General features: G+C 41.7%; 1 protein-coding gene across 6 annotated transcripts in view; it reads right to left on the bottom strand.

Annotated features, from left to right (window-relative positions):
* The window catches only part of LOC105230385 (PDF receptor), a 64,256-nt gene that overhangs the window by 6,154 nt on the left and 36,285 nt on the right, over positions 1–21,817 (bottom strand). For all 6 annotated transcript variants that reach the window (XR_007422717.1, XM_011211121.4, XM_029552046.2 and 3 more), the window contains exons 2-4: positions 10,202–11,329; positions 2,502–2,612; positions 19–164 (exon numbers count right to left, since the gene is read on the bottom strand). Coding sequence is in view for 5 of the 6 variants with exons in the window: in XM_011211121.4 (XP_011209423.2) it covers positions 19–164; positions 2,502–2,612; positions 10,202–10,985 (1,041 nt within the window). In the remaining variant the exon portion in view is untranslated. The remainder of the gene's footprint in view (positions 1–18; positions 165–2,501; positions 2,613–10,201; positions 11,330–21,817) is intronic.

The raw sequence follows: 21,817 nt of genomic DNA, 5'->3' as shown, positions 1-21,817 counted from the left end.
GTTTGCGGCATGACGTACATCAATATCATCCACACGCTGCAGCATGTCGTTCACTTCCGGCTTGAAGCAGGGCTGATAGTCCGTCCAGCCGTTCGTGTTGTTCTGCGTGTCATTCGGACGGCGACCCCAGCTGCCATCCAGCTCGCATTTGCGGTTCGCGAACTCTGTGGGGAGAGGGAAGAAATGCCAAATTAAAGCACTAACTGTATTTTCAAGGTCAAATTAAAACTTAAATTTATTTTTTCAAGGCAAAAAATAATATTTTGTTTAAATGGATGTGCAGTTAAATGCTTTCGCAACCGTTTCGGAAATGTTCACGCTCGCTCTTATTGCTCTGCTCATTTTCCACTCATTGGCCGCCCATTTGCCACTTTGTGATGATAATGGGAATTTAAATTTAAAACTCAAAGGTTTAAAAATAGAGACCGCAAACCTTCGGCCACAAATGCAATTAAGTTAAAATTCCAACACATTTTCACTGCGTTGCATGAATAAATCAAACGAAATTACGCACAGCCTTGCAACCGCCATTGGGTGGCTGGCGTGGCACGTGAGGAGCCAGGAGGTAGGCATGCTGCCGTTTGTTGTTTGGCGCTTGATGTTATCGTTGGTGTTGGTGGTGTTGCAGGCGGCAAATATAATGAGTTGGAAGCGTGAAAGGGAAATGGAAAACCGTTTAAATGTATTTTACATTTTCTCGCCGCAGACGCGTTGTCATTGTGTTTGGGTGTGTGCGTGTGTTTGTCTGCCTGTTATTTTCATCACTACTTGTTGTTGTGTTTCCGCATGCGGATGACTGGCGGCAATAGCAACAAAAATGCCGCAAGTGTGAGAGCAAAAGCAGTTGGTAACGGAAACAGCGCCGGAAGTGCAACAACAAATTGAGCCACACATAGGAATATATCCATGGTTGCTTAGATACTTACATACACACATACTAAGTGTGCTATTTGAAGATTTCTACAATCACTGACAATTGAGCTCACCGTACACAAAATTTCACGTGAATATTTTGTAAACCCCCACACTTATTTGCTAGCTTGGGTGCCGTCGGCAGTTTAGCACGGATTTTGAAGACCAACTTTTAGCTCACATTTCCGCGAAAAAGCTAATATTTATTCAATTGCTCAGCAAAAGCTTCAAAGCACTGAAATCTAACAACAATTACCTGATTTACTGGCGCTCAAGTATATACAGCGCCTGTGCATAGGCTTAAATTTTTAATTTTTTTTCTAAAATTAATAACTTTTAACTAGGTTTCACACAAATTCACTACTGCAATCGTTTGTTACAGAAATATACCAGTATTTTTTTATTAATCCCGATATTTCGGGACTACATTCAAAATTTCGGGATTATCCCGATTTCTAATGCATCAAATAACCTTTCAGTTCACAAAAGTAATAAACTCGGTTATAAAAGCTAATTACAACTCGTCACCAGAAAGCCTCAGCTAAGTAAAAAAAGCTCCTTGAAAGCTCATTTGAACTTTTTTTTTAAAGGGTTCCATTTTCTATTATGAAATAAAGTATTCGTACACAGGATAAAAACTGATTTTCCGTATTCAAAATGCAAATCCCGAATTTTCGGGATTCAATTTAAAATTTCGGGATCGTAATGGATCAAATAATATTTTAGTGTACAAAAATAAACAAATCAATAAGATCAAATAAAATAATTAACCATGCGTTCTAATTACAACTCCTCACCTCAAGTCTCAGCTGAGTAAAAAAAGCTCCTTTGAACTTTTTTCATAATACGGTTCCATTTGCGAATATGCATTAGAATAATTTACTTTACTAATATTAAACAAAATCGATTATGAGTTTTTATGACAATTCATCGCCACAAAGTCCATGCTGACTAAAAAAGCTCCTTGAAAGCTCCTTTGAACTTTTTTCATATAAACAGTTTTTATAAACGGCTTGATTGGCTATCAGATAATAAAATATACGAATACTTATTTTCCGTATACAAAATAAATCCCGAATTTTCGGGATTCAATTTAAAATTTCGGGATTCATTAAATTAATATTTTAGTTTATAAAAATAAAAAAATCAATGAGATCAAATCAAATAACCAACCATAAGTGTTAATTACTACTCCTCACCTCAAGTGTCAGCTTGTTAAAAAAGCTTCTTGAAAGCTCATTTGAACTCATTTCAACAAAAAATGACTGATTGATTGCTTATAACCTGTCATTCTTTTGAGCTATTGTCCAATTGACTTCTCTTAACCACTGACCAAAACAAAAAACCAAATAGGTTGTGTGCCACAATCAATTACGAGCATTGAGGTTATGTTAAAGGCATGCAACTGTTCGATGTCAGCGTGTAAATGTGTAATGCTGAGTGACCAGTGAATGACAGAGCGTCTAATTTACCCGAAGGCTAACAAAGAGTTGACTTGCTAAATAAAATGGGTCAACATGCCACACACCCATCCATGTACACACACATACATACATATATGCCAAAACAGCGTTGTATTGTTTACTTACTTGTTGTGTCAATGCCGTGTCCGACGGGCGGACAATGCATGCGCGCCAACACGCCAGCCGGCGTCGGTGGCCAGCAGAGAAACAGGTCCCAGGTCCAGTTGCAGAAAACACCTGCAAAACGAAATGAAAGTGAGTGGTTGAAAGCAAATCTGTGAAAATCAATTTGAAATCAACGTGAATTCTTTTTTTTATATTTTTTTGAAAACTGTTTAGGAAAAAAATGCGGTTGCACTTCAGCTTGATTGGCGCAGCTATTTTCATGTGAGGGCAGCCCATTAATTACGCTTTTTTTGGATACCAGCGCCTTGTCGGCTAATTAATGATTTAATTAATTCATTGAAAATATAAAAATAAAACAAAAATTCGAAATTATGTGGAAATTGCAGGCATTCAGCCAATGGCCACACACAACGCTGCTTAATTGGCTTAATACGCCGCAAGTTACGCCTCTGCATGACTGCGGCCGGCCGTGTTGTTGTTGCTGTTGGCTTAATGCTAACTTTAGGTTTTTGTTATGCAAAATGCAATTTTTTTGTCATAAATTTTACATAAAGCGCAAATTAGCCGCAAGTTCATAGAAAACTACACACACACATACAGTTGCATATGATGTTTTGTGTCTGTGTGCGTGCGCAATTCAATGAAAGATTACAGTGCTGCTATATAAACACATACATATGCATGATGCGTACGTGTGTGTGTAATTCAAGGTTCCGTGAAATTTCATTTGGTCACTGTGGCAAGGCTTAATGCCGCTGCTAATCACTTCTAATGTAATTCTAAATAGATTATCAGCGTTGCATCATTGCAGAGTGAAATTAAGAGTTAATTATTTGCATTTGTATGTATTTATAGGCCATATACACGCACACCAACGTACATACGTATCTGTATGTGTGTGTGAAATCCTTATTTGGTAGAGTTGGCGTTGCGGACTAACCGCTTATTTCAGTCTAATTAAAATATGGTTTTGAGGATTACGGCTTCATTGCTAACAAAATAAATACATTGGGCAATATTTTTTGTTAGAATGAAAGCATTAATTATTCTTAAATGAAAATTAAGATATAATAAAAAAAAGACGAAAAGACAAAATACGAAAAGACTTTTTCGACTACCCAATACATTGCGAATGATTTTTCGTTAAAATAGAAGCTAAAGATATTCTTAAATGAAAACTAAGAAATAATAACATATTTATTTGGTTAAAAGGTTTTCAAAACAATTTTAAATTTGTAATTTCTGATGCGGCTGCATGTATGCTACATTTTTATTGTTTTTTCAAAATAAGTGTATTTATAGGGTTCAAACAGCGCCCTAACTTTTAAAATATTACTCAAATTAGCTCTTATTCTTAATTAAACCCAACATTGCAAAGCCAACTTTAACTAAAATGAATTCAAGAGCGATTTTCTCAAACGCTTAACCTTTCTAGTTTCTAAGCTCTTTTTTTAATGTTGCCAAAAGCTTTCTTTGCGCTACTTTTTATCCTTGAACCCACACAATTCAATTTCAAATCGATTTGTGTGCTCAGTTATGCACATATGTGCCGCTGTTAGGGCCTACTTTCTGGCCCCTGCAAATGTTACGTAACTAGAAGCAACTAAAACACATTACACAATTGCCTGGGCGCATACAGCGCATGAGCCGCCCTATTTACACAATCCCAAATATAATTCAATGATTTGATTGAAATTTGTAATTTTGTTGCAACAACATAAAAAGGTTGCAGCGCATTACCTTTGAGGTTATGCGAGCCCCTGTGTGTGCGCCACATGTTTTCATGGATTTTATTACTGCTGCCGGTCAGCGGTGATGGAAATAAAAATAAAACTAAACAAGTTGCAAATATATTTAGCGCGCGACTACTGTGGCAAGGTCATGCATGGCAATGCAAAGTAAACACACACAAGCACACAAATTTGCTATCTGCGAATTGCCAGCACATCGGCATAATCATATGCCACGTTTGTGCCGCTGTTCACATTTTCTGCTTTGTTGCATGAACGAGGCACGCCTCCGAGCGGCACATGTGCGCTTCAAGCCTTCTTGGTGTGTGTGTGTTTGTGAGTGGCAGGAAGGAGCAAGGAGCAAGCTTTTCAAAGTCTCATCTCAATAACGCTGACATTGTGTCCTTATACGCATGTACATGTGTGAGTGTGAGTGTGCCGCAGCAGCAAGATTTCTTGTGAATTCTGATTTTATTATCTGCACTGTTTCTTGCTCGCCCGCATTATCTTTCTTCACTCTTGATTTATACGCATATTTGCTCTGCACTTTCTTGAGAAATCGTGCAACGTACCGCACACACACACACACACATACTGAGACACTTCGAGGTTCTTTGAGGTCTTGACATGCATTTGTCATCTCGGGTTTATCAGGTTTGCTGGCTTCTAGATTCATATGCGCTGCGCAGTTGCGGCGCTGTGGCACGTTTGGACAAGTGTAAATAGTTACATGTGTGTGTATGTTGTATGTGTGTGTGTGTATTAGCTTATTTGATTTATGTAATCTCCATAATCAAACTGAGGTTTATATAATCTTGACGCTTTCGTTCGTCCACTTGTTCATGGCATTAAATTTTCGAATTTCCCTTAAAGCCAGCAGATGTTTATGCAACTAAGAAGTAATTTCGTTGGTTGTTCGTGCGTGCGGCACGTGTCACATATATATTAGTTGCAGGTGTTTTGGCCGGTTCGAAGCAAATTGGCAGTTTTCGTGGTTAACAAATTGGGTCTCAATTATTAAAAAGTTTTTCGGCTGCTGGAGAAGCACCAAGCAAGCGGGGTATCAAAGGCTTGAGAATCTTTGTATTCGATTGAAGGGGTTTCAATCAAAAATATGTTGTTATTTGACGTGTTTTGAAAGTTCAAAGCCACGACAAGAGAAAACGTTAACTTCGGTGGCGCCCAAGCTATAAAAGCCACTTAGCCTTAAGTAATATCCCATGCAGAATTTGAGATATTTCGTCGAATGAAAAAGCTGTCCTTGATTCCGTTTCATCAGTTTGTATGTCAGCTATGTGCTATAGTGATCCGATATCGACGGTTCCGACAAATGAATGACTTCTTGGAGAGTAAAGCACTGCTTCCACGTTTTCCACAAAAGCCGGTTCTGCGTTACTGGAATGTACCTGTATTTTCTTCTGGAAAGGGCTTTTATTTCGGGTATCTAACCCTGATTGGAGCGGTAACCAGTAAGTTGGTTATAACAGCTAGAATTATACTCCGAAGTGGAAATTGGATTTCGTTCGATACCACTTGTTGACTATTTGGACAATTCCCACAATAGGCAGTGCAACGTTACTGGAAATGACCGGGATTTAGTCTTGTCAAGGGCTGTTTATCTAACACGGTTTGGAACAGCAAGTAGAGAATCAACTGTTTCGAATAGTTTTTAGCTTGGATTGTCTGTATCCATTCACAATGAAACCAGATAGCAATTTCGTTAGAAAGAGGTTTAGTTTTCGAAGTACTGCTGGGCGTTGGATCCTTTGAGCTGGCGCTATCCTTTGCAAACACCTCGAAGGTTATACAATTTTTTTGGGTTGGATTTATGTGGATAGTCTTTTCGCTTAACTCTGGCAATTTCATTAGTTGCTTTCACTCAATTCTCCATTGAAAAGTGTTACATAATGTACGCCACCTACATGTGCTGCCCACAAAAGAAATATGATATGTTGACAATCATTGATGACACAATGCAAACGGTCAGTTAAAATAATGAAATTTTCTACTGAAAAACAGAAAACGTTACGACCACAAATGACTGGTAGAGCAACAGTGAGGACGCGCGGTGTGGCAGCGGGGTAACCACCAGTAAAATGTGTTGCCAAGCCCGCTGGGCGGGGACTAAAAATACAATGGTCAGGCGGTAGAGATAAAAATAGTGCGATTTCTAAATACAAAGCTTATAAATAGCGAGCAGAAGACTGGACTTCCTTCCGTGGCAACAATTGATGCGTTGTTGTGGTATCCACTTGACTTTTCCGTCGCGCACACCCACACAACCTAGTCATGCACGCCTTCGTGGACATAAACGTTTCTTGAAAATACTTGGCGTTGCATGCAACACTGCAATTAACAATCGCATGCCACAGCTCGTGCATTCGGAAATGAAATGAATATGCCAAACAATCAATGATTGTGACTCTTCTGCTGAGCCAACAAACGGACAACCCCACAGGGCGTACGTAAAAGTATGGACAGACATATCGTTATGTGTATATATCAAGGCTTGCTTTTTCATAGAAATTACCTAGAAAAGCTCAGTACGACTCTTTTGCGTGCAACCTCAGGTTCGCCTTCCTTGCGCCGAAGTATAAAAGTGGAGCACGTTGCCAGAGTTCAATGACATGTTTTTCTTGCTGTTGTTGTTAGTCATTACGCTGTCAGCGCGATGCGCTTTGATTAATGTGCGCTGTCCATGCCATTTGCAATCACAAGCTTGACTCGTCCACTTCATATCGCCAACAAACACTTGTGGCACATTGGCTACCTGCTTGCAAATACAAGTTGCACTATAAGAGCAATGTGCCGTTACATTTTTTTAGTTGCCACTCATTTCGTTTACGCCACTGACTTTAATATTTGGGTCAATGCATTTGAAAATGTCTGTGCAATCAAGGATATCCGACTGCCTGACAGCAATTTGCCACAGTCACTCGAGGTTGTTGTTGGGGTTTGTTGTTGTCATTTGCTGCCTATTATTTACGATATTTCCAATTAATTGATTGCAAACATATACGCAAATGCGGGTGGAGGCATAATTGCCATCAATGTGGTTAGCCTAGAGGCCGGCTGCCTGTTTGCAGTGGCCAGTTCAGCACGGCATTGCACATGTGGCAACCTTCTGGCCATGCCTACAGTGATGCTGACCTCCGCAGGCTGTTCTTGTATATAATAAAACTATATTTAAGCTAGCAGTCAATGTAGTCTAAATGTAAAGTAAGGCTCCACCTCTAGTTCCGCCATCATATGTCTTGCCACATATAGCCTAAACGTGCCTGCATTAATGGCAGCGCCACTGGTTGCAAAATCCTTCACGTAGCCATATGCCTTCAACTTTTGCTACAATTATTCCCTGCTCCACTCTCCTTGCGCTCTTGCCTGCGTCACAAGCTCCATTCATGCAACGACAGCCTTCAAAGTCGCCTTTCAGTTGACTTGGTTGGTGCAGAGACTGACAAAGCTGATGTGTCAAATGCAATTTCTGTGCAACGACGCGTGCGAGCATGTGCCATGCAACACACAACAAAAAGCACCAGCCGTAGATTACAAAAATAACAACAAATGCCCACCTGAGTTGGCAGTTCGGAAGCACATTCTTGCCAACAGCTTTGTTGCAGCGCTTCAAATGATAGAAAATGTTTAAAAATAAGTCTGGTCTGCTTGCATATGCGAAATGGCGTCGTTCTGTGGCAGGCAATTGGCACGCAAGTGGTTAGCAGACTTCACTTCACCCTCAAAACAAAAAAAAAGCGAAAGCTCAGTTGCGCTGAGAGTCGTCAATCGCAAATTAAATTACTCATACGCCCCGGTATGCCGCATCAACGTTTGCCTGTCTTGATTTTTGCGTGTTGTATGCCACATTTGATTTGCATATGCAGCAACTGGCCAAACAAGCGCCACACTGTTATGTAGCAGCAGACAATGCCAGCGATTTTGGCTGAGCTTGAAGTGCTGGCGAGCTCCTCTGAGCACAGCTAGTCCTTGCAGTTGTCCGCTTGGTAGCCTGTGATTGTGAGTTACGCAAATAGACATATCATAGTTGCTATTTGAACGTGTGTGTGTGTAACAGTATTGAAGCCAAATGGGCAGTTCAACTGCCAAATGTCCTTTGCTAATGCCGTTAAAGCATTCAACCGGTTGACACTTTACAATTGCGTCTACTGAATCCCCACATTTCTAGTCAAATACAACGCTGTTTTCAATTAACAGTCTGCATTTGTTGTTGTTGGCTCTGCTCGGCAGCTCAAATGCAATTTTGCTTCAACTTCATTACAATTTCCGTCTTACTATTTGCTCGCCATCTCAGGCTTGCTTGTTACCTGAACAAATAGTGCCCGAGTTGCAGCCGAAATGTTGTTCCAGAAGTCGTCAGTTAACAGTTATGCCAGCATCCAATAACTTAGCTAATTCTTGTGCTAACAAACTTTAATGCTGTCGACAATTTGCCGAGCTGTTGGAAAGTTTGGCTGTGGCAAATAGGGTGTCTGTTTACACAGATCATAATTGTTATTTACATATTTGAGGTTAGGTTGTGAATAGCGGAATGAACTCCGTTCTCGGTTTCGTTTATCGCGTTAGACTTAAATTAATACAACAAATAGGAGAAGTACCTAGCTGACATTAAGAAGAGGGTTTGTGGCGGCATTACTTACGAAAGGTTTAGCCAACTAAAGCTGCCTTTCACTAAGTTAATATCCGGATGCGCTCAAGATCTAGACTTGCCTTTCTAAATGGTAAGTGGATCAGGTTGTATGACGACTAACAGTTCCAGTTTCTCAGTCTTTGAGCTGGTATACATCAGCGACGCCTTCCCGGCTCTCCAAAACAGCCTGGTCCACCGAAATGCACCACTTCTTGTCAAAGCAACATCTGGGTAAGCCTGCTTAATCATATCAAACGTCTCTGTCGCAGATTTATCGAGTTTTACAAAGATTTTAATAGCGTATATCTGCTCTAACGAACGCGGCATTTTCGGCTTCACCACTCACAGAAACACGTCGCGCGAAAAACTTTGTCCTGACTCTCAGGTGCTCGGAGACAACTGACCAGTCGCTTGATCGTTAGCTAGGAATACCTTCTACCGAATCCAGTCGCCGCGAAGTACAGTCGCGGCGGAAGAAAATCTGTCCTATTACTTTCCTGAAAAACCCTGTATGTTTGCCGAAATCAGGTAACTCTCTGTACTAAGGTTGGGTTCAAATCATATAGACATATCTGAGTTACAATGGAATCTGACGATGCTTTTTAATACATTACGGATTCATCGAAAAACCGGATCAGCTATTAAAATATCATGTAACTCCAGAAACCTTAGTCTTATATTGGAAACTATGCGACTGCCATCGTGCAGTATCGAAGCCTAAATTGGCTCATACAAATTGTTCTTTCATGGCCTCTAACATACTCTACAATGGAAGACGCGAGCCATCAGCAGTTGATTGGTCATTTGCGATCTTTTTATAGCGAATTTGATTGATCTCAAGCGAAAAGCGTTTAATCAATCAAAATCATGAGTCAAATAATGAGTGAATGCGCGAAATTAGCGCACAACCAGTCGCTAAACGAAAAAACTAGGCGTCGTAGTGTAGGCAAGTAGCGGTGTTAACGTGTGTGGGACTAATCAAGAGCAGCTGCCTCAGAGCGTCATAAATCATGGCAAACTGTCATTGATGACAAACACCCGGCAGTCTGTGTGCGTATGTGTGTATACGCGGGCGCACGTACCGGACATGTTTGCATAAACAATTGTTTGCATTGACAGCATCCACGGCGCGCGCCTGCCCCAGGCAACTCGCCACAAAATTGATTTAATAGTGACCATAAAGCACAACAAAATTACAATTGCGGCAACAAGCGCGTTCAGCCGCGTTTACCCTGACACAAACACATACATATTTAAGCATTTGTTGCAAGCTGTGGTCAACTACTATTATTGGCTCTTATTTTATTATGCCCGTGGCTACTTACCATTCTGCGGCTGCGTGTAATTGGCGAAGAGCGCTGCGCAGTCCTCGAAGCTGCGTATGGCGACCTGATGTGGCAGGTAAGTGACGTTGGGCGAGGTGGTCAAAACAATGCTGCTGGGCGCCGCACTAGCGCCACTCCCGCTCGTCGTCAGCGTACGCGACAGCGTCGAGTTCAGCAGTTCGGTGGCAGAGGTTGCGGCGGAGGCTGAAATAGACGCGGTTGCATTCGCCAAAGCCGTTGCTGCACGCGTAGCATTCGCGGACGCGCTGATTGGTGCTTGCAGCAATGTTTTGGCCGTGCTGAGCACTGTGGCGCCCACACTTCGCGCTGTCGCCGACAGATCGTTGCTGCCAATTTGTGGTTCAGTGGCATTGCTGTCGAAACTGTGGAGCCTTTCTGTTGTGGCGCTATCGATGACGCTCCCACTGACAACTGCCGCTGTTGTTGTCGTCGTCGTGTTGGCCACGGCCGCATAGCCTTGCGGGTCGGTGATATTTTGAAAGTATGTGTACAAAACGCGCGTCGCATTTGAACCGACCGAAGTGATGGTTGCGCTCAAATTGTTCGATATGCTTGTGTTATGGTTATCGTCAGCTTCGATGTGGTTGTTGTTGTCGTCGATTAAAGCGCGCAATAATTTATTGCTTGCACTCTGACCATCGAAATTTGACGCGCGCGCGCTGCCGGCCATCTCCGCTGTCGCGCTGTGAAGGGTTAAGTGGGGCGAGTTGTGCGGGCGCAAGGATTGTAAATTGCCGCTCGTCACTGTTGTCAGTTTTGGCATTCACGCGCTGGTTTACAGTGCATTGATATCCGTTTCCGCTGCTTCGGATATTGTCATTGTCAGCGCTCAGTGCCACTGGTTCATATGCGACTGTCACTCAATTCTTTAAATGCTCGCTTTTTCGCTTTGTGCTCGTTGGTGGGTTAAACGTTGCATGTAGGTATGTGTGTGAGCAGTGGCGCACGTGTGTGGTTGCTTTTTGTATTTGTTGTTATTTGTGTTGCAATATTTATCAATTTCTTTATCTGTCTGCCTTGTTTGTCATATTCCCTTCGCTGCTGGTTGGAAAAGCTCCCAGAGCAATTACTGCGTCGCGCCGCTGCACGCCAGGCTTCTCTGCTTTTCTGCAATTTAAATGTGTAAATATGTGAAGGGAAAATTAATTAAATTTCAGTTAACGAATTTCCTTATTTACACAAAATGCTTTCCGTTCGAAAATAAATCATTTGCATTACTTTGTGCAACATTATTTTGATATATATTTCTATATATGAAAAAAGTTAGTTAAAATTAATTTCGTTAAATTTAATTTCGAGAGTTGAGATCATTTTTGAGATTAAAAAGTCATGATAGGTTGAAACTCATCGAAAACGATGGTTAAAATAACAAAGATTAAGGAAAAAATAATTTACGGGCGACCTGATACGCCAGGAAGATTTAATACCCAAAGTTTTAATACCCTTCACAAAAAATTTCCTTACAAGAACTTTGATGGGTCGGCTTGCTTGGCCGGTATATACTGGTTAGAGTAGAGGCCCACTTGGCTTGGCAGCTTCTGTTATGCCCTTGATTTCGACCTGAATACTGAACTATAGTCATTTACTTTAAAGCTACCTCCTATGTATCGATTACTAAAGAAGGAGCCCGCTGCTGTTTTTCCAGACTTATATCGGTCGGTAAATATGTATATTTCGCCGTTGAAACTGTCGATCAGAGAACCATTGGTCTAATTTTCTCTTTTGGGTAATGAAAACATTGTGTTTACTTCCTCATAGGTCCGAGTCTGACTCTAAAGGCCTAAAATCATGAGCTGGCTGTCCGTAAGCATTTTTCATACTTCACTTGCATATGTGTTGCCCGGGTGTCAATTATAATCTCCAGAGCCTTAGTTGACGAGCCATGGATCTTAGAGTATGATCCCGAGACAAAGAGGCAATCTTCCGAGTGGCATACGCCGGCGTCTCTTCGGCCAAAAAACGGAAGAATGAGCAAAACCAAAGTAAAAACGATGATCATTGTCTTTTTTGAAATAAAATGAATGGCCGGTACACCAACGCTTCCGTAGCCGGCCTACAGCACAGATGGGACCCCACGGACTTTTTTTGGTTTACTAGCCTGAAAAGGCCGATGAATGGCAAGCATTTTGAGACGACAGAGGGGATTCAAGCAGCATGCACTTGGCTCTCAAGGCTATTCCGGAAAATGCCTTCCATGACACCTTTAATGCTTGGAAATCGCACTGGTAGCGCTGCATCGACGAAGAAGGAGTATCTTTTGAAAGTTTTTAAAGACTTGTAGTGATTGGTTCGATACATTTTCTTGAACGACTCAGTCCTCTTACTTTCCGGACAAACTGTATGTTAGTATGGAGTGGAAGACACTCATTCAGAGGCAAGGGTTCATATGGGGTCGTAAATCCCACTTTTCGGCAACGGTACTCCAAGCTCGAGAGTGCAATCGTCCAGTTGGTGAAAATCTCAAGGTCCCTTCCCTAAGAGGCAATAGGTGATTGAGATTCATTCCAGGTCTTGGACTCACTTGGATAGTACATCCACACAGTCCAGGGGTTGAAACAAAAGAGGTAACTTCAATTTCTTGCAGAAACATTAAGGAAATCTCTTGGTGGACAGCGGTCTTGAGTATAGTCCACTTTTTAAAAGGAAGCTCATATGACTGTGAAGCAACTTCGTATAATCCTAGATCAATGGCTGGTTAGGGGTAGAGTTCGCCAACCAAATTGCGCTATTGTTGGCTTGTAAGAAACAACTGTTATCTGTGTTATGCGTTATTTAGACCGTCTCTGAATGCATATAACTGTTTGCATCCTTGCCTCAAAATTTTCATTTCAATGGAAGTTGACAAAGATTTCTTGGAAGTTCATCGAAGGACTGCCGCAGATTTGCCTTCAACACGCGCCAGCGCGTGCTGAGGAGTGAAAAGTCACACACATATACATACAAACATGCAATGTACTCACATAACGGTAAACACACTCGCACGCTTTTCTACACATTCGCGTATATATACTTAACAATAGACACTACTCAACGTATACAGCTATGCATGAATGTGTGTGTTATTGCAGGTTAGCGGTGTTGGTGTATCCGGTTTGGTGCGCAATAAATAACTTTTCAACGGAACGGACATTTTATATTCAACATGAGAATTTGTTTGCTTGTTGTGAGCGTTTAATGATTAAATACAATCAAGCCAACGACAACAACAATAGTACATTATTCAACAAACACGCCAAACTGATCGCTGGGGATATTGAAGCCGAACGATAGCGAAGCGGCATACCAAATCAATTGGTTGCATGACCAACAACAATGAGAAATGACCGCATCTGTGTGTGAGTGTGTGTGCGCCTGTGTATACGCTGGAGAGTACCGGCGCTCAGGAGCCAGTAAACAAAAGCGAGTTTGTGGTAAAAGTTTCAATTTCAATAAGTTGCACGTCTATTTTTCATGTTGGCCACAATGCAACAAATGCTGAAGCAACAGCAACAACAATGTAACAAATAGCCTCGCCATTGACTAGCCAACAGTTGTCGGTTAGCTTGGCAATGGCGAGCCTTGACATTGAAGGGGTTAGATGCCACACACACACAAACACACACTCACAAAGAGAAATCAAAAGCGAAGAGATTGAGCAAGCATGCAGCTAGACGGCAAGCAACGTGCCACAATGCAAGGTGAAAGCACATGTAACTGCCCTTCAGTGGTGGCAACATAAGCAGCACTTGTGGCAGCAACAACGGGGCAGGATAATGCTGCTGTCAGAAGACATTATTAACCGCTATCGAGAGCACTCACTCGATTCACAAGTTGCCGAGCGCTGTGCGTGCGTGTGTGGCACGCATTGGTTGCGCTTCAACGCCAAGGACTCAAATTTGCGCTTGAATGTGGAGCATGGCAAGCACTCGTTTCACCAAAGCAGCGGCGGGGCAGTGTGAGGCGTACAAAGCAAGCTACTAATGTGCTATTGAGTGGCATTAAGGTTTGTATGTTGCGCGTATGGTTGTTGTGGCAACTTGCAACAAGCAGTGGCATGCACGAGCACACAACGTAATAATGTGCTGCACGCAGCAGAGTAGCAAATAGCGTATAACAAAGGCGTAAGACAAAACAGCAAACTGTTGGCATGCTGCCCGTGTTGCAAGTAAGCGCAAATTAATTGTGTAGCTGTTGCAACTAGAAAAGCGCTGAAGAATAACAATAAATTAAAATATTTTGAGAAAAAAGTCAAGCAATTAGGAGTTACTAGCAGCTGTAATGTTGCAACAACGCGCTGGATTAAAGTTGCTGATGGCAGAGGACAGCGGAAGCGCAGCAAGGCGGCGTTCAATTAGGGCAGAGAGTCGGGGGCTTGTGCGGAGACAGTCGGCGCTGTTTTTTCCACCAACCGCCATTCATTTGGCTCAAAGTGAAATGTTTTTCAAGCATTTCCACAATTTTGCATTGCGCGCTTGTTGCAACTTTTTGCTCCTGGCGCCTTTAAGTGACAACGGCAGCATATATTTTCCCATTTTGCTTCTGTAATAGTTCGCTGGGCCGTGCTGCACGGCAAACTTGCAAATTGTCTACTAAGTGCAGATATGAGAAAAGTTTCGATTTAAGTGAAATGACGACAAGTATTACGAGAAAAAGAGTTGTGCAAATAAATAGTTGCGAAATAGATTTTTATTGCACTTTCCTTCAAAGAAAATTTAAGCAGCATAAAATGAGGAGCTTGAAGCGCAGCTTATACTTTGTACCGACCAAGAAGTGTAAGTGATTAGATTAAGTTTAAGCTTTAAACTAATCTAGACTGTCCTGTTGTCGTTATTGTTGTTGTTGTTATAATGGGTACCTAGTCCCCGTTGGGAAGTTAAGGCTTAGCCAGGTCATCGAGGATGACCCCTGAGGGTGCTAACTAAACCCACATCCTCCATTAAAAGTGCCCAGCCTACGAGTGGATCGTTTTTAAGGAAGAAGGATGGCACATGCCAAAAAGGCAAATCAAGAATGCGTCTCTGTTGACAAATATTGTTATCTCATCACTTCGGGGACCTTGGAGAAGCTCATCAATTATACATGTGAACACACGTGTGCTCTTAAGCCTACAACTTTAGGTAGATCGCAGATTTTCTAGGAAATTGTTGGAGTATTTGAAGTGCTCACCTGAAAACGTTTTGAGCGCTGAGAAAGGCGGAAAAGTCACCAACGATTTAATTAATTTTTCTTTATTCGGCCAAATTTTAGCGAAATATAAACGAGGCGCGCTTACGTCAGCACCCACAGTGGTTTAACGGTAAATATGTTTTTTGAGTTATTTCAAGTTGACTTTGAGACATTTTGGCAAATTTTGGTGGGTTTTAAATGCCACAAGAAAAACATATTTGTCTTTTTCCTTGGAAACCAATACACACACACACACAAATATGCAGATGTTATTTATATTACATAAGTGCTCGCGGGACCGCTTATCCACTGACTGAAAAACAATATTAGCGTTGCGTATTTACAAATACATATGTATGTACGTGGGGGCTTATGCCACATTTGCCCTGATTGCCACAAAACCTTTTATTTTTATAGACATACAGACCTGTATGTGTGTTGCATGTATATGTGTCTGTTTGCCTTCTATTCACATTTAGTAAGTCACAAAAAAAGCATTGTTGCAAGGTCAGGTGCCATGTGGCGCCATCGCTCAGCATGTTGCTCGGCATAAATGATTGTTGCAATGTATGCATCTGCCATAGCCGCTTACTATTGTTTCATTTCCAGCTTTGTTGCATGCCACATTGCATGTAGTTAGCAGCTAAACGCATTCGCAGCGCCATTTGCTGAACAGGCGGCGACCAGCAGCGGCTGTTTGCATCAGATAACACCGCCAGTCTGCCGGCGGCCGTTGTAGTTGCAGCTAAACACAGACACTGACGCACACATGCCACAAATAGCATGCGAATAGAAAAGCATTTACTATTTATTTCATGAGGCAGTTGGTGCTAGTGCCATTGGCATTCGGTTGCATGCCCCTAATAGCTGTTTGCCGCAAACACATGCATAGGCGCATATTTCGTCTGTGGCGCTGTAGGCTACCAACTTTGCGTTCGGTGGAATGTGTTGCACATATTGTTGTTGCTGTTGCTGCTACGGCCGTTATCTCATTGGTCGCTTAGCTTGTTTGCTGCTGAGATTTTATTAAATTTGCGCGCGCGTCTGTGGCACAATTCAATTATTTAAAGCTGCCGCCAGTGCGGTTCCCGACACACTTAAGCTTTTGTTGTTGCTTTTCACAAGGAACGCAGTTATAAGAAATGGAATAATTTAGAGCATTCAAGACCAGCGACAAGTCTGGGATAACAGTACCCAGAATAACCAAGAAGACAGCGCAACGAATTACGGGTCGAAAGTAGCGGCAAAGTCGACCTTACTGCGAGGTTCTGAAGAAGTCCATGGAGTATTTTCAACTTTCGACAGAAAATCTATAGCTCTCAAAAGTCCGGTTCTTCAAAGAAAAAGCGTCGGCTTTTGGATATATTTGTGGTTCAATAAGGGAGAAGAGTAGCTGAACTCTAATATCAAACTGTTGGCACAAGACCCTGTTCTACACTTTCCGTAATTGTAGTCACACCCAAAAAACAGAAAACAGTGGAAAGACGGAGGTCGTTTCTCCAAAGATGGCACTTTAAAGAATCCCACTGCTTGAACTCCGGGAAGACTCGAAAAACTGCGGTTAGACAGTTGCCTTGACGAGTTTAGCACGATATCTTGTCTCTTCGTATTTATCTAAGGGCCAAAGTTTTGTACGTTGGCAGTCATCGAGGTTTTCTTTTCCCCTTTCAGACGGCTCTGTAGCGGTAATGCACTGGATTAAGAAATAAAACTGTCGTGGAATGGACTTAATGGCAAAAGTTCATAATGTTATGTGGTCACATGACTGATTTGCATATTTCTTTGTACTTGTAGTTGAACAAATTCATTTCTTTCTGCCACATTGAACTTCCAAGTCAATTAGCCGCTGCGAGCGCTTCCTTGAAGACGTGACCCAGCTGTTTATATATGTAGTATACATCAGCATTTGTGGCACACATATTCGTTTCCATGCCAATATGTGCGTGTTGTCAGCTGTCAGCACTTGCTTAGCAGCCGGCTGCGAATTATGTTAATGCGCGTCGTTTAATGGCAAGAGTTAATAGTGGCAAACAGCTGTTGCTGCAGCTGCGCGTCAATTGTTGTCAATTGTGGCAGCTGTTGCAAGTAGAGCATTTTACGATGCAACATAAAAGTTGATGAGCCATAAATAATTGCAATTTTTAGTGCAGAATTTGGGCTGCATTTGCCATTTAAATGCATTTCGCTCTGGGTCATACACACTCACCCACACACGCACACACATATGGGCTGACTGACACCCACAGCAAGCATTTGCGTATATTGCATAATGAATAAATTAATTTTTGAGCAACAAGCAACGAATGGAAATGAATTGAAACGGAATTAATTGGCGTCGGTTAGTTTGTGCGCTTGCCACTCGTTGCCGGTGTGGCAAGCTATAATTAAAACTCAATGCTACTAAATATAAACTAAACAAAAGTACAGTTAGTTTTCGAAAATTCTCCGAAATCATCTAAAATTTATTAACGCCTGAAAGGCGAATTGCCATTGTTGCAAGTGCACACAAATTGCAATTCCGCTTAACTCACTTCAAGCATTTTGCGCTGTAACCTTGCCCCGCCCGCCACTGCACTTCAGCGGCTGCTTATAAATTCATTTATATAATCTTTATTAAAAAGTACAAATTTTTGCTTCAATACACATGCATACATGCATGGCCGAGTTGTAATCCACACACAGTGGCATGTTGCACGCACATACACGCAAGCATTTGGCGCTGTGGCTGCCGACACATGAACTTGAAATCAAGTTTATTTAATAATTAGACGAAAAAGCAGCAAATTATGCCAGAAGTCTTAGAAATTGTTGTTGTTGTGCGTGTATGTGGCATGGCAGAACTTTTGTGGCATGCAACTTGGCAGAACTGCAACGCTTGTATGTACTACTGGGCAGTGCGGCTGTGGTAGGTCGACAAAAACTAAACGAGAACACAACAACTACAACTACAACAACAAAAATACAAAATATTGTAAGGAAAGGGCCAAAGAGCGCAAAAATTCTTAAGATTAGTTTGTTAAGCCGACAAAGGCATATCAAAAGTGGTGGCAGGCTGGCGTGCGGCGGCGGGTTACAAGCGGAAATCAGTGCTGTAAGATGATTATGCGAACGTTGATGAGTGCAAAGTACAGTTAGCTACAGGCAGACCAAAATAAATGCCAGCAAGTAAAAACTCTTTGCAGTGTGAGAAAATTGTAGGCGTTTGCACTAAACTTTTGCTGGTAGCAAAGAAAAGAGCCAACAACAACAACTGGAGCTACACACTTCACTACACAAGCTCATATGTTGCTAATGCCAAGCAGTTGAGCAGATTACAGTTGTAAGTAGCAAGGAGAAGATGAAACGTGCGATAAGCAGCCGGAAGTAGAGTTGTAACTGTTTATGGCAGTCTAAGTGTAGGCAAAGCTTTCATCTTTCAGCTCGCTTAAGACTTGCTGCAGACAAAAGTTTGTGCCAAAGTGCCCTTTAGTATAGTCTATCTGCAGGGACTGACAATTATTACATAAGCAAGCAGTAGTGACTACATACTGTGCTCAACAAAATGTTAAAGTTTTGCATAACTGTACAGGTTGAAGCGTCAAATTTAAAGTTTGACCATGCAGACACCCAATTTTGGGTATACGTGCAACTGCCAGTGCGGAACAACTATGAAATAACTGTATACGCTTACAAACAGTAATCCATTCAGTTGTACAAAAATCTGCTGCTAATCTCTTAACATTCCCGTCACCCGCGCAGCCGTTCGTGTGCACCGTTATGAGTATTTCCCACTTTTTTGTTGCTGCTTTTGTTGTTTTTGTGCTAAAAGCTTATAAAAAGTGTGCGTTTTGAGTTTCCCCAGAACTTTGTTGCACCAGCCAGCAACATAAGCTGCTGTCTACTTAGCAGCGGCGACATGACAGCCTGTCACAGCCACACAGACATGTTGCACGTTGCACGCTGTCCATCAGCGTGTTAAAATATTTGTAAAGTGCTGTTATATTTGCTGCGCCAACTGTTGGACCATGTTGCAGGTGCAGTCTGATTTAAACAGCATTGAAAAAAGCAGTAAATAAGAATAGAATTCAGTTATTTTGAGCAAAAAGGAAACACACGCTGCAAGTAGATACAATTTAGTTATAATAATTTTTTTATGGCATTTCTTTGGAATACTTCGCTGTTAATTGCAGACTAAATTCAATTATTTGCATTTTCCAAGCTCAGCAATATTACGGTGCGAGCTTGCCAAGTATAATATTGAAACAATTTCTCATTTATGCCGACAGTCAGCAAGTAAAGTCAAATTTCTGTCCACAATTGCCACAATTCCGCACAATAAAATGCACGGAAACACCGTATAAGACCGCAAATTTGCCGTGAATTCGTTTTGTGCGCCACTTTAGCATGCGCCAACGTGCTGCAACAATGGTTATGCGCGCTACCAGTAGCCCGTAGCAGCAACAAAGACCGCACTGCTGCCACAAAACGTATAGCAATTAGTCGCGCTTGCATGTTGCACGGTGTGTGTGCCACTTGGACTGTCCGCTGACTCAATGAATCCGCTAAATAAGTGTCCCAAAGTGTATTGTGTAGCATACAATTAGGCGTGGCGCCACATAATGAACCGTACGGTTGAGCACACAATAGTGGAGGTTGTGCGCCGATTCATTTCGCCTGCAAATAGTGTGGTCAGTGCCCGATTCAAGCGCTTACCGCAGCGCCCATAGGATTTGCAATGACGGGAATCGAGGTGAAAGGTTCAGCACTTTTGATCTATTGGACGCGCATACATGATTCGGCTTGAAAGGGTGAGCTTTTAATACACGCGCATTACAAAACTAAGTAGCGCGGCTTGAATTTTGAGCGCAAGCTGCGCACTCTTCATTTGATACTAAAGCAGGAGTACAAAGTGCTGTTAGAACCGAAAAATAAACTTAGTTTCTCTCGACTGCGGTATATAGCACAACCATAGACGAAACTGCAGTAGAACAATGCTTTCCACTACAAAGAAATATTAATTAGTTTGTCAGTGGTGAACTTTTTGAAATAATAAATGATTGACAGTATCAACACTGCTGACTGATTTCCAAAAGCTTTACTGCTCCGCCTAAGCGCACATAATTTTCCACATGAGTCGCATACAAAGCATAGGCGAGCGCCGGAAACAAATATCCACCAAATATCGCACCCCGCTGCCAGTCTCCTCAAACAGCAGATGCGCTCAAGAAAGGTTGAAGGACAATGAATTCTGCGGTGCAGTCTCAGTTCAATGACGACACGAGCCAACGACCAAATAGCTGCAACCAAGAGGGCATGCGGAGGAGACGCAGAAAGTGGCTGCAGACAACTAAGCTGAAAGCAAATGATTTTCTTGCGGTTTTACACGAAAGATTTTCACTTTGTATGTGTTGGTTTCGCTGACTTTGTGGCATTTTTGACATTTAAGTAGGAGGAAGAAATTTTAGCCAAAAGCGATTTTCGCAAAAGCAGCGAATTCAAGTGCAAGCCGATCCATTGGGAGAAATCAGTTAGACACCGACGCGCTGCAGTTGCAGTGGGTGGTACAAGAAAATATTGCAAGTGCGCTTTGTGCACAATGCACTGCGATAAAACGCTTGACTTGTCAGAAAGGTGCTGCTGCCCTACAAGAGAGTCCAAGGAATTGTAGTATAACTTTTTGATAGTTTAAATAGTTTTATAAAGAATTCCAGCTCTTGAGTATAATGCTAATATATGGCATTACATCCTTTATATTCAGAACAGTCACCTGACAAGCGTGCAGGGTCCTCCTTGCTTAAAAAACAGTTTGCCGTCGCTATAAATGTTTAGCTTATATGTACTTTCATTTCTATTGAAATTAAGTTTCAAAAACATCCAGTTACCTATTTAAAATAAAAAAAAAATTAATTACATTCAATGAAAACCACATTTGAGCAAATTGATTTTCCGCTGAGGTTTTCATTTCCGTTCTATACACATATTCATACATACATCCATGCATTCCATAAGATTTGTCCAAAGGGCTATTAAATTGCTAATGTTAGCTTCACTGCATTATTCGTTGCGCCTTGTCGGCTGAAATGAAGTATAATCAGGGTCCAAGCCCCATGGGCATTAAATAATAGTTAAAATGATAAATTAATACCATTTTTCATATTAAAGTCGAAGAAATTTACCTTTTATAATATTCGTTTCACCAACCTTTGATCTGGTCACACAGTTTGGAAGCTAATGTAAACACACAGGAATGACCATGAACTTGCTGTGCGTGTTGTTGTAAATAAGCATATGCACATTCAGGAACATGATATTTTGCGTTTGCATATTGATATTGTGATCGCATCGTGAATCCTCGTTCTATCGTTCAATTGAGTAAAAATAAACTCACTCAACGTATGGTTTAACATTATGGCTGTAACCCCACCATCATACACATAGCAGATTATATTTTCGTAAGCAACAGACATTCCG

The sequence above is a fragment of the Bactrocera dorsalis genome, chromosome 4, assembly GCF_023373825.1.
Source record: "Bactrocera dorsalis isolate Fly_Bdor chromosome 4, ASM2337382v1, whole genome shotgun sequence".
Classification (NCBI taxonomy): domain Eukaryota; kingdom Metazoa; phylum Arthropoda; class Insecta; order Diptera; family Tephritidae; genus Bactrocera; species Bactrocera dorsalis.
This window is presented reverse-complemented; position numbering and strand designations above follow the sequence as displayed.